This window comes from Mustela nivalis (assembly GCF_964662115.1).
Source record: "Mustela nivalis genome assembly, chromosome: 9".
Taxonomy (NCBI): Eukaryota; Metazoa; Chordata; class Mammalia; order Carnivora; family Mustelidae; genus Mustela; species Mustela nivalis.
The window spans coordinates 24776444-24789174 of record NC_139028.1 but is presented as its reverse complement, the minus strand read 5'-3'; the positions used below and the strand labels follow the sequence as shown (position 1 = coordinate 24789174).

General features: G+C 44.2%; 1 protein-coding gene across 3 annotated transcripts in view; it reads right to left on the bottom strand.

The window, feature by feature from the left end:
* The window catches only part of LOC309840990 (uncharacterized protein), a 140357-nt gene that overhangs the window by 88748 nt on the left and 38878 nt on the right, over window positions 1-12731 (bottom strand). For 2 of the 3 annotated variants that reach the window (XM_082683724.1, XM_082683725.1), the window contains exon 2: window positions 5340-5389. The exons of the other annotated variant lie outside the window; for it this stretch is intronic. In XM_082683724.1, coding sequence (XP_082539850.1) covers window positions 5340-5389 — 50 coding nt within the window. The remainder of the gene's footprint in view (window positions 1-5339; window positions 5390-12731) is intronic. 3 annotated transcript variants of the gene reach the window in all.

The window sequence follows — 12731 nt, the reverse complement described above, 5'->3', positions numbered from 1 at the left end:
AATCTGTATCATTTTTTAAAGGAGTTTATTTATTTATTTGACAGACAGAGATTACAAGTAGGCAGAGAGAGAGGAGGAAGCAGGTTCCTTGCTGAGCAGAGAGCCCAATGTGAGGCTCGATCTCAGGACCCTGGGACCATGACCTAAGCCGAAGGCAAAGGCTTTAACCCACTGAGCTACCCAGGCGCCCCAATCTTTATCATTTTAAAACTACTCTATTTTCATTACACAGAACAATTTCCAATTGCAAGGTCTTTAAAAACCATAGACTCCAACACAACCGAAGTCACAAATAAAGTGAAAACAAGAACCTTGATTCTTAGCTTGTTCTTATTATAGCAGAGCGACCAGTGCTGTGTTTGCTGCAAAAATATTTGTTTGCCCCGTGAGCGTCCTCCTGTTACAGTTGTTAACACAGTTCCACGTGTGATCAGACACAAGCCGCACTACGCAACAAGGAGGACAGAAAGGGGATCCGTTCTACAGATCAATTGTTTCAACAAATATTTACTATGGCCACTATACTGCAAAGCATTTAAGGTTAAAAAAAAAAAAAAGTAAAGAAAGAAAGAAAGGAAAAGAAAACTCCATACAGGCAGAGAATGGAGAATGTCACTGGCTTATCATCAGAAGCTAAGAAGACATTCTCCAAGCAAAAGCACACATAGATATTCACCAACACAACATTGGGGGTTCAATCCCATGCAGAAGGTAGGGTGCCTAACCAGAGCCCACCCACCTTGTCTTCTTCCATACTTTCCCATCATCAGCCCCATTTCCATCCAAACCTGGCTCTCATCCACCCTCATACTCCAAGCCTATAAAGGCCTATTTAGCCAGAGCAATGGCATCCTGTAAAACAGTGGTTTTTGTTGTTTATGCAGTAAAACTTAAACTGTCTCTCCCTCCAGGAGACTTACTTAAAAACAAGTCCTAGAAACCAGTCCCAGGTAACAAAGCCCAAATACAAGGGTGGGTCAGGCCAGGTGGAAGTATCCAATCGGTGGGGCGCATACTGTCTCCCTAGATACCAAGGAGTATGGGCCCCGCCCGTTGGGCACCTTTGGGGTGCTAATTCTGACCAAAGTGATAGGCTGGTTCAAATATCTACTAGGGTAAATTATAATTCAACTGGCCATCCGTGTGTGACCTAGCATGACTGTGCAGCTTTCTCTGTGTGTTACAATCTCATTGACCACCTGTGCATGGCCAGGCCCAACCACATGGCCCTTGCCCTTTAAAAGTTAGTCGGTAAAGCAGGGAGAGATCACCTCTTTGCAAGAGATGGCCCTGGTCAGTTTGATTATCAAAGCTCTCAAAGCTTTGCTTGACCTTTGCTTTGTATCAGTCTAGCTCCTTTGACCATGGACCCAACAAGCCATCCACTCCACTAGTCACCCAGTGACTTGGTATCCTGTGAGATCATATTCTGTTTAATGAGCCAATGCCCACATAGCTTCTCCACTCTAGGATCCCCGATTTACCCAACTTGGCCTCATTGTTTCTTCTTCTTCCAACTTTGCTAAACTAATATTTGCCTTGGTCTGGAAGTCTAGAACCTCTTTTGGCCTCAATTTGATCCAGTCCGGACCCCTGGTGAGATATTCCCATGATGCCTCTAAGCCCCATAACTGGTTTCCTCTAAATTTGGACTTTGGCAAAAGGAATGAAATGGTGCCGATTTCATTCCAACTGGCTATCTTACCTGGCCCTAGCTGCTGGCTTATAACCATATTATTCATTTTCTTTTGGGTATGCTAATTTGTTCTTTACAATACGCCTAATAGTTACCCATTTTCTTTAATACTACTATTTGGTATCTTCAAAGATAACCAAAGATACTTTGGTATCTTGGTTTACCGGTATCTTCAATACCAGTCTTCCACACTTTGGCCATTGGCCTTGAGTCTTACTTGACTAAGAAAAAAGTCCCCCAGCGACAGCCTCCATTTTTTCCCACTGCTCTCCAATCCATCTTTATGGCTGCGCCTCCTGACTCCAAAGTAGAGGGGAGAATCCTCCTCCCTGAATCGCTGACTCTTCTCCCTCATGACTCCACCAGAACCTCACGGCTCAGGAATGCTGGTGGAATGGAGGTCCTCTAAGAAGGGAAGTTTGAGACCGTGTTGTTCAGAGGGCAGAGGGGTTGTCAGTGATTAATAATGTCCTGTACCAGAAATAGATCCAAGATAATAAAACTGAGGAGAGGTTGTTGGTTGTGGCCAATTCTAGATAAATGGTTTCAAAGCCGCTGTTTCTGCAGAGAGGTGAGGACAGGAGACAGATGGTAGGGGCTTACATGAAGGAAGTAAGGATGTCAGGGTGTGCATGGCCCACTATAAAATGAATTTAGCTAAAGAGAAGGAGGGCTCAATGGATACTCTTCTCTCCACCAACCATTGGTGTAGTCAGCATTGGTTCTATGCAAAGGGAAAGGAGCCAATAGAGAGGGAGAGAGGAAAGACAGTGTAAGCTGTGAATCTTGGAGGAAAGGGGTCCCATAAAGGACAGAGAGAGAAGAGAGAGCAAAACTGGAGGGATCTGTATATCAGGACTCTTAGTTGCTGCTGGTGGTGTATCTTCGTCAATGAACTGAGGCCCAAACAGAAACCTACGGGCTTACACAACCAGCAATGGAGTCGTGCAGCTGGAGAGGGTGGCATCCAGAGACGGGGTGCTTCCAGGATTGCTGTCTCACTCTGCTTCCCTCTAGGTCCCTTTCATACTCTCATGAAGACAAGCGGAGGCCAGTCCCTTTCCACAGACTGCCTCTGGCATGTGTCTTCCCAACTTGGCCATCAGAACAGAAGGCCTTTCTCCTCAGCTCCTGTTAAATGCCATCAAGATTCTGATGGGTCTGATCTAAATGTTGTGCCCAGCCCTGTGGTCAGAGAAAGAAGGGGAAGACAAAGGATTCGTGCTGATAGTCCCCATTAGAAACATACATGGAGGAAGAAGCCACTCTTCATTCTCCGACAACACATAGGGTGCTTTGACCCACAGGCTAGGAAGGAAGGAGGTACAGGGCAGATGAAAGCAACCGCTTCAACGAGACATGGTTAGCCTTGGATAGGAACAGAAGCACGTCTTCAGATGAATGTATGTGTGTGTGTGTGTGTATATAATGTATATGCTATATACGTACACATAGAGAGTCATATAGTTATAATGTATGTAACAGGCAGGGTACTCTGAAAGCAGGTGCCGAGATGATTTTGTTCGCAAGATCAACACTTGTGCAGGGAAGGGAGGAGCTATGTTTGGAAAACGGAGAAGTAAAGCCCCAATGCAGACCTCCATCAGCCCAGAGGAGTGCTCCAGACTGTCGTTCGTCAGAATTATCTTGTGTCACTCAGAAATGGCTGAACCTAAGTGCCTGGGCCTTTATACACCTGTATCCCTCAGTCAGTGGATGTGGGCTGCCCCAGGAAAGACATGAACTCGGGAAAAATTGTGCCCTGTACAGCAGAGGCAGACTTGGGAGATGCTGACTGCTCTCTGCATTCCCCAGAACTGGGTAGCAAGTCCTTCCTTCAAGAGGAATTCAGGATGGTACCTCTTCACATCTACCATGCAAGACGAGAACAACCGAGGTTGTTTAGGGCAGTGAAATTACTCTGTATGATACGCAATGGCAGGTACATGTCATTATGTATTTGTCCAAATCCATAAAATGTGCAGCACCCAGGGTCAACCCTAATGGAAACTATGGGCTTTTGGGTGATAAGGAGGTGTCTGTATAGTTTTGTTGACTATAAAAAATGGGCATTCTGGGAGGGGGGAGGCTATATACGGGGGGAGCGGGGTAGGTAGTCTATGGGAAATCTCTGTAATTTTCCCTTTGCTTTTGCTGTGATCCAAAACTGCTGTAAAACATAGTCTTAATAATTTTTATATTCTTACTATTTTTTAAAGGTTCATTTATTTAAGAGAGAGAGAGTGAGTGGGGGGAGGGGCAGAGGGAGAGGGAGACAAGCAGACTCCCCACTGAGCAGGGATCCCAACTAAGGGCTCTATCCCAGGACCCCGAGAACATAACCTGAGCTAATCTGAAATCAAAAGTGGGTAGCATAGCCAACTGAGCCACCTGGGCATCCCTAATTATTTTAAAAGAATTTATTTAAAAAGTTACATCAAGCGTCATAACCCAGGTCACAGAGCAACACGGTCCTTTCCTATGTCAGTAAAAACGTTTAAATGCAGAAAAATCTTTCAAATACCTCTCATCAAAAGGTAGGGTCTGTTTCCTCTTTCCTTGAATCAGGGCTGGCCTATGACTGCTTTGATCTTTAGATGATGTCCGAAGAGACACTTTGTTGTTTCTAAGCCTAGCCTTTGAGATAAGTTTGTCTCTGGGAACCCAGATGTGTCAAGTAAGAAGTCCAGTGGCCCCGCTGGAGAGATGACATAGAGCGACTCCTTGGAGACGGAGAGGAAGCCAGCCAAGCCCTGCCTCCCAGCCATCCTCACCAAGGTGCCAAGCATGCGAATGAAGCTGGTTTGGACTCTTCCTACCAACCACCCACCGGATGCCTCTGTGTGACCCAGTTGATATTAGTGAGCCAAGCCCTGTCTGGACCCCTGACAAAGTTGTGTGATATTATAAAATTGAATTGTTTAAAACTTCCAATTTGGGGAGGGGGTGGTATTTCGAAATATGGAACAACAGATAACTGGAAGTGTAGGCAAGAGCAGAGCAAGGACGCGGGAGTTCTGGGAGCAGTCAACACAAGACTAAAGAGACAATGCAGAAAAGCCCAGGGAGGAACGGAGACGGACAGAGATTCATAAATCAGCAAGCTGCTCCAATGGATTTGCCAACACATGGGGGCAGATCTGACTCGTGCCAAGACGGACATTGCTGCCTTCCCAACTCCCAGTGAGATAGCAGGCGAGGTAGTCAGTGGGTGCCAAGGGCTGGGAGGAATTAAGACTGGGGCTGGGAGAACACAGAGAAAAGTGGGAAAACGGTGGCACAAGGCTAAGTAAAATGCAAGATACAAAAACGAAGTTTATCAGTAAGCGCCTATTGACATCGGATGACCAGAATGTGTGTTGGTCCATGTCACTGGCGTTTAGAGACCCTCTCACATGATGCTGTGCCATTGATGGGTAGAGGGGGACTGAGTCAGTTATAGGGGGCACTGCAGCATGTGGGAGGAGTGAGGGGAGGAGGGTGTTAATGAACGACGCAGGGATGAGATGACCTAGATGCAGTTAGACGGGTGAAGGAGAGGCCGAGGGTGTTGGCATCTTGATGAAAGTAAAGATCAGCATCTTAGGGCGCCGTAGTGCCTAAAAGAGTTCTTTCATCATTTATTCATTCAACAAATACTTACGGAGTATCGACTGTGTGCCAGTGTAATTCAAAGCTGCTCCATTTCTCTGCCTGAGAGTAAACAAGAAGAGGAAGATAAAATGAAATTAACTAAGTCCACTTAAGAGGAGTTGAAACCAACGGACAATATGATCTCCTGCATAATCCATGGGATTCAATTATGTTTCCATTACTTTGAGAATAAAGAGTTTACCATATCCTAATTATTTAAACACACTGTGAAAGAAATGCATGGAAGGGCCCTGTTTCAGACTGGCCTCTGAAATATACCATGTTCAGAAAGATTTTAAATTATGTTTTAAATGCTCCAGACTCTGTACAGACCATATAGCAAATCTGACTTCTGACCTCTGCTGTACAATCAAGAACAAATAGTTTAACCTTTCTACTCTTCGGTGTAATTATCTATGGCAGAAAACAATGCTGACCACTCAGTTTCTAAGCATTCGTTAATTCCACTCAGTCAGTATATATTTACTGAGAATACCTTACTATGTGCCAGGTGTTGGGCTGGGCCCCGCAGAAACAACGGTTATTAACAATGTTGCTTATCTTCAAGAAAACCTTGGTTTAATATGGGAGACAGGCCTCTATTCCATTAACCACAAAACAATGTGTCAAATACTAGGATTATGTATACATACTGTTCTTAGCATATGTTTAACTTGTTAACCATATTGTGCTATTATTATAGGAGAGGGAGAGGAGATGTTACATTAATCAGACATTCTATATGTTATATTCTTCAGATAGATTATTTCATTTACCCCTCATAAGAGTTCTACAAAATAGGTATGGCTTGTCCAGGGCTCTGTGGCTCAAAGGAGAAACTAACGTGCCCAAGTTAGTTACAAAGGACTAGATAAGGATGTCTCTCTCTAAAGCCCATGCTACTTTCCTAATCCCAGGAAGCCTCCTGATGTACTACATTTATTTGTTTATGTCTGTTTCTATATCGGGTTGTATTCTTTCTAAGGATAAGAGTCTTGCCTGACTCATCTCTATTTTCCTCCTATGTTAAATATATATCAGCTAGTCAACAAATACGAATTCCTTTTTTTTTTTTTAAGTTTTTATTTATTTGACACACAGAGAGAGAAAGAGACAGCACAAACAGGGGGAACAGCAGGCAGTGGAAGAAATAGGCTCCTCACTGAGCAGGGAGCCCGACGCAGGGCTCAATCCCAGGACCCCAAGATCATGACCTGAGACCAAGACAGATGCTTAACCGACTGAGCCACCCAAGTGCCCCGACAAATACGCATTTCATAACCACAGTGAAGTACAATTTAACAAAAGAAGTTGCCTGGGAGTGCATAGTTGGCCTTGAAGTTATTATTTGTAAGAAGGAACGTGAATCGAAGATGTACGAAGGAACAAATGAATGCAGAACTGAAAGCTGGATGTGCTCTCGCCTCAGGGTGTTTACTCGCATATGCTGTTCCCCCCAACTGCTGTGCTTTTCCCCAAAACTCTTACGTGGTTGGTTCCCTCAGCGTTGTCTTCAGTTCTCAGCTCAAAGATCACCTTATGGGCATCACCTTCATTGGCCACCCTATGTGAACAGCAACTCCCCCTCCAGCAGCCATTTCTCTACCCTTACCCTGCTCCATTTCTTTTTTTTCACAGCACCTACTACACCCTGACATATTACATGTTCGTTACACCCCTCGTCCTGCCTCTGTCACTAGAACAGGCATTGCCCGTGAGCGGGACCCCCTTCTGCCTTGCTCACTGCTGTGTCCCGTGCTCTGGGCGCTCCATTAACCTGTGCTGTGACATAGTCACAGAAATCCAATTCCTTCCTGCCTTTCTTCTTGTCTGACCTGAAAAAGCAAATAATTGTATCAACCCTTTAAACAGTGCCGTGTTCCAAAAGTATAATTTCTCTGTGAAGAGACCTCTGAGATTACATTTTTTTTCCTCCTTTATGCACGTGCACACACAACGGGGTTCTCTTAGGATATGTTGTCACTTTTCCCGTCCGCAGGAGTTGGAGATAAGACCCGCTGTGTCCATTCTCTCCCCAGTGAATTGAAAGGGCAAATGGAGCCCTGCTTAGAGGAAGGTGTCTGGGCTCCTCCCCCACTCCTTTCCTCCTTGTGACCAGGTGGTGGTTTGGAAATTCAGTGAAATGTCGTTTCAGCCACTGTGATGCTGAAGAGGGAGAAGAAGAAACTGCAGGCTAATGTTTACTTCATAGAAAGACAAAAACTCCATTGAGGTTTTCCCTGTGTCCTGCAGACAGTTCACAATCAAATACCGTCGTTAGGAAGGAAATTCAGTATTTTATGCAGGTTTTTGTTTTGGTTTGTTTTAGATCGTTAGAGAAAGTATTCGTTTCAAGATAGCACAGAAGCATAATACCGAAAAAATATTCATTGCGATGGAATTTTACCTTTATGATAATATTATCTACGGTGGCAACCAATCTCATTGCCCCGTTCTCTGTGTCTCTAATTACTTAGAGTAATATCCTAACATTGTGATATTTAAAGGTAGGTCCTATGTGACTAGGATGTTAACAGACTGTAATGCAGAACCTTCGGGATTAAAAGAAACCATAGGCGGCTGAGCTCACACTCAAAGCTGAAATGGTAATAATACTTCGTACAGTTCCCTTCACTCGCTTTCTGATCTCCACCTTCCGCATTAGAAATAAATCACAATTGGAATTTTCCTCAAATTATGGGTGAGATTCCAAGAAGGTCAACAATGTCTTATGGTCACCCAGCTAGAGACTAAATAAATAAATACAGACAAAACTAAAGCCCACGTCTGTTGGCTCCTGTGACCTCCTCTACTTGCTCTAAATAGCCCAGAAAAACTGAAAACCTGTGCCATGGACCACAGCCCTTGCCCTTCAGCCTCGAATTTCTGGATCTCCAAGTCAATAATAAGTCACAGTGTGCACCATATTCAAATAAGGAAGGCTTTGTGGAGGTAATTCAGGATGAGAGCCAAAGTGGAAAGTGTGCCCTCAGGAACCCAGCCCAGGCCAGTGACTTTCCCAGGGGAGAGTGTCCTGAATCACATACTGAGTAGAGGGAAGAAAGAGTCCCCAAATGAGCCTTCCAGAACAACCTGATTTCTGCTCTGGCCAAACGTTTAGTCCGGAACCCTCGCAGGCTCGGCAATAAATCATAGTTTCTCTTCTTAAATTCCTTTTCTGCAATGAGGAGAGTTATTTACTCTGTGATTAATAGTGCCCTGAAAATATTCGGTACAGGTGCACTCCTTCATCATCGCTCCCCCTTTCCTAGGCCCTCCCCCACTCCCCCCTTCCCCTTATTTTGCTCACTCTCTCTTTATCATAAGCTTTCAAATCCTCGGTCTCGCTTGGGCTATTAGTTCTCTATTGCTGCATTAAAAATCACCACAAAGTTAACATCTTACAAAAACACCAGTTTATAATTTGGCAGTTTCTCTAGGTCAGAAGTCTGGGAAGGGCGTGGCTTGTCCTCTGAGTCCCACTGGGCTGACATCAAGGAGCCAACCAGGACTGCATGTCTCATCTGGGTCCTCTTCCAAGGGGACTGGTTGTCAGCGGAATCCATGTCCTTGAGGGGATGGGACGGAGCCGCCCATCTTCCTGCTAGCCGTCAGCTGAGGACAGCTCTGCACTCCCCGAGGCTCCAAGTTCCTGCCATGCAACCCCATCGGCCAGAACAGCTGGCGTCTGTCTCTCTGACTACCTCTTCCGCCACCAGCTGGAGATGACTCTGCTTTTCAGATACGGTCGGGTCCATCAACTGTCATATAGTAAATCACTGCAGTAAGATTCAACGTATTAACAGTCCTGGGGATTTCACGGGCAGCCATACATGGGGCATAAGAAATGGGGGAGGGGAGGCTCTTAGAATTCTGCCTGCCACACTTAGCAACAGCCTACTCCATTTGTGTGGCATTGGTATACCTAAGGAGACTTTCTTTTTCTTTTCAAGAGATGACTCTGCCCTCCCATGTGAAACTATTTTTTTTTTTAAGATCTGTTTATTTATTTGAAAGAGAGAGAGAAAAGGAGAGGGTCTCAAGCAGACTCCGTGCCCAGGGCACAACCCAACACAGGGCTCGATCTCACGACCCTGAGATCACAACCAGAGCAGAAACCAAGAGCCAGATACTTAACCGACTGTGCCACCCAGACACCCCAAGACAGTCTTGATTTGTCCTCTGAAAGCCACTATTTCTCTAACCTCTAATTACTGTGTTGGTTCCTCTTTACCCACCCTCCCCGCAGCCCCTAAATGCTGGAGTTTCTCAGGACTCTAGCCTCTTTATCCACAGCATTCCCTAGAGTTTTCATCCCACCCAAGGGCCACCTACCCACAATGGCTCCCTAATTTACCTCTGGCTCAAATCTCTCCCCTGAATTCCTGACTCACATACCCAACTGCTTTCTCAGTATCTCCATTCACCGTCCAAAGTGAATATCAAACAATGTTTCTCAGAATAACTTGATTCTGACCCGTCCCCAAACTGTTCCTCTCCAAGTCTGCCTTCTTTCAGGAAATGCAACTCCTCCATTCTCTAACCCCTCTTTGTCTCACACACCCCAGACCCAGTTCCTCAGTAAAGTCTCCTGGCTTTATCTTCAAACTCTGTGCAGAATCTGGCAACCGCTTACTTCTACTGCTCACAAGCTGCCTTGCCTGAGTTTTTACAATAGACACCTCAATGGCATATTAATTTCCATTTTTGTTTCCCCTTCCACACTCCAGTCTCATGTCTACACAGCAGCTAGAGTGTTTCCTGTAAAACATCAAATATAGCATATCACTCCTCTGCTGAACATGTGCCCAGAGAAAATGCCAGAGTCTCCACTTCATGATCCGATCCCTGTCCCCTCTCATCTCTCAACACGTTGTGCACCCTTCCCTCCATTTCACCACAATGCCCCTCCTGCACGCCAACTGTGTTCTGCCCACAGGGCCTTTGCACTAGCTCTTGCTGTTGCTCTTCTTCCAGATACCCACAAGATACCTACTCACTTCCTCACTTCCTGCTTAAATAAGAACATCAGAGAGAATTTCCCTGATGAACACCATCCTTGGGACTTCCTAGCTCCCTGCCCCTGTTTTATTTTCTTCGTGGCACTATTGCCTCCTGACTGACGAGGTAATACAGTTGTATGACTTTCTTTCCCACCACCATATTAAAATGTAAGTGCCATGACAGGGGCCCTTGTCAGTTCAATGCTGTGTCCCAGAGCCTCAGTTAGAATGTCAGGAACATAGTAAGTATTCAATGAGTATTTGCTGAATGAGTGAAAATTATCCAATAGCTTACACATCAGAGAACATAGATTTTTCTCAACATGGTGTTTTTTGTTTTTTGTTTTTTGTTTTGTAAAATTAAAGAACGCTTAGGATAACCTTGTGACTCTCTTTAGAAAATGAGCAAATTCAACCCATCTAAACATCAGAATGAGAACAAAGGAAGACCTTCATGGAGGAAAGATATTCAAATGAGCTATATGTTTTCTTTCATCTCAAGGGTTATAGAGTAAGTTTGGGTCAAGTGTAGTCAGCCTTGATGGAAACCAGAGGCTGTTTTGTCTCCCTACACCATTTTCTGCAAGCCAAATTAGATTCCCACCTCCACATCGTGGTTCCATGGCTCTCTGCCTGGACTGTCCTCACCTTGACTTCTCAAAATCCTACCATCCTTCAAGTTCCATCAGAAACACCACCTTCGTCATCAAGTATTTCTTGATGACCTGACATCGCATGCCGAAGGCACCCTATTCCAAATGGCCGCCCCTGTGTGCCTTCTCACCCCTCCCTCTTCCCACAGTTCCCCACCTTCGAGAGAATGGTACTGTGGGACTTCTCTGTCCTCTAGAGCACTTAGCACCACGTCTTACCTGAGAAGATGCTTGCTGTATGTGTGTGGAGTGAGATTGGATTGATTCGAATTGGTGCTTTTAATTGGGAAATGAGGCATTTAGCTAGCAAACTGTCTCATTGCACTTTCAGGATGTAGGGACCGAGAAACAGTCACCTTCACCTCTGACAGTCAGTTCAAGAGCCTGAGACCACAGTCACCTTGCTCAGAAGAAGCTCCCAACCCACTGAAGATCTTATTATTTCATCAAATGGAAGGGCCAGTCAAGAATGGTCAAGGGGAAAAAAGAATTCTCTTTTTAAGTACATTAAACTCTCCATCTATTTTCCATTTCATGCTCACTAGCTGTGTTTAAAAAAAAAAAAAAGTACTTTTAAAATCTTTATGAAAAGCAACTTCTTTTCTATTCAAGTGGAATAACACTCTTCACCCCGTGCTGCCCATCGCCCCTGCTAGTGCTTCCAGGGGAATATAGCAAAGGGCTACTTTCCTTTACAGTCTTTGATTTGTTCTTTCTACATCCTGTAATTTCCATCCACACCGGAGAGCCAAGTGCTGTGTGGGGCTAATTAAACACTATAATTATCCATGAGCTATGGCCCAGAAGCAGAGAGAAAATCTAACACATGTCTGATTGTAATATCAGGTAAATACTCAAGATGTGTGACTGGCGAAATGCAAAATATTCTATTCATTTAATATTCTTGATGAATAGTGAATTAGTCTAATCACATTAGCTATTCTATTCATTTATTAGGTGAGAGTGATTAGAAGTGAATAGCTACAGAAAAAACCCTCTCAAGTTGCAAAAATTAGACTTCTATAGTTTTATTATGTTTATTTTCAACTGAGGGTAATTGTCTGTAGCTTTCCCCGAGATAGTTGACACCCCTCCCCTATCTTTGCCCCTTGAAAAACTGAGTACCGGTTACAAGGGTAGAGAGAACAGATAAGACAGTGTAGGACTGGCATACAAATGCTTATATGGATTGTATAAACACATAAAAATATCCCATACAAGCATTGTGCTTCCAAGGACATGACCACACTATTTTTTCTTTTTCTTTTTTTTATAGAGGTATAATTTACATACCAGAAAAACACATAAATCTTAAATTCACAGCTCATTGAATTTTTACTTATATATATGCCCCTGTAACCATCACACAATTCAAAACACACATTTTCTAGAAAGTTCCCTTCTGTCCTTTCCCAGAGGTAACAACTATTTTCACTTCTATCTCTGTGCACTGAGTTAGCCAGTTCCTAAAACCGTACAAATGGAATCATACAGTCTCTCATTAATTTTTAAAGAGCAGTACCAGGTCCTTTGAATACAGAAAATCAAATCAAATGGGAACGTCCATAGTCCCACCACCACCACCAAAAAATGAAAAGGAAGAAAAACCCTCCATGTTAAAACAATGAATGAAATACCTACAAATTATTAGGTATTTCGGACATCACAGGACAATACTGGGGAAAGCCCTCACTTCTTCAAAAGTTGTTCATTCCTAAGCTAACCCTGCTGGATCTCTCCCATTGG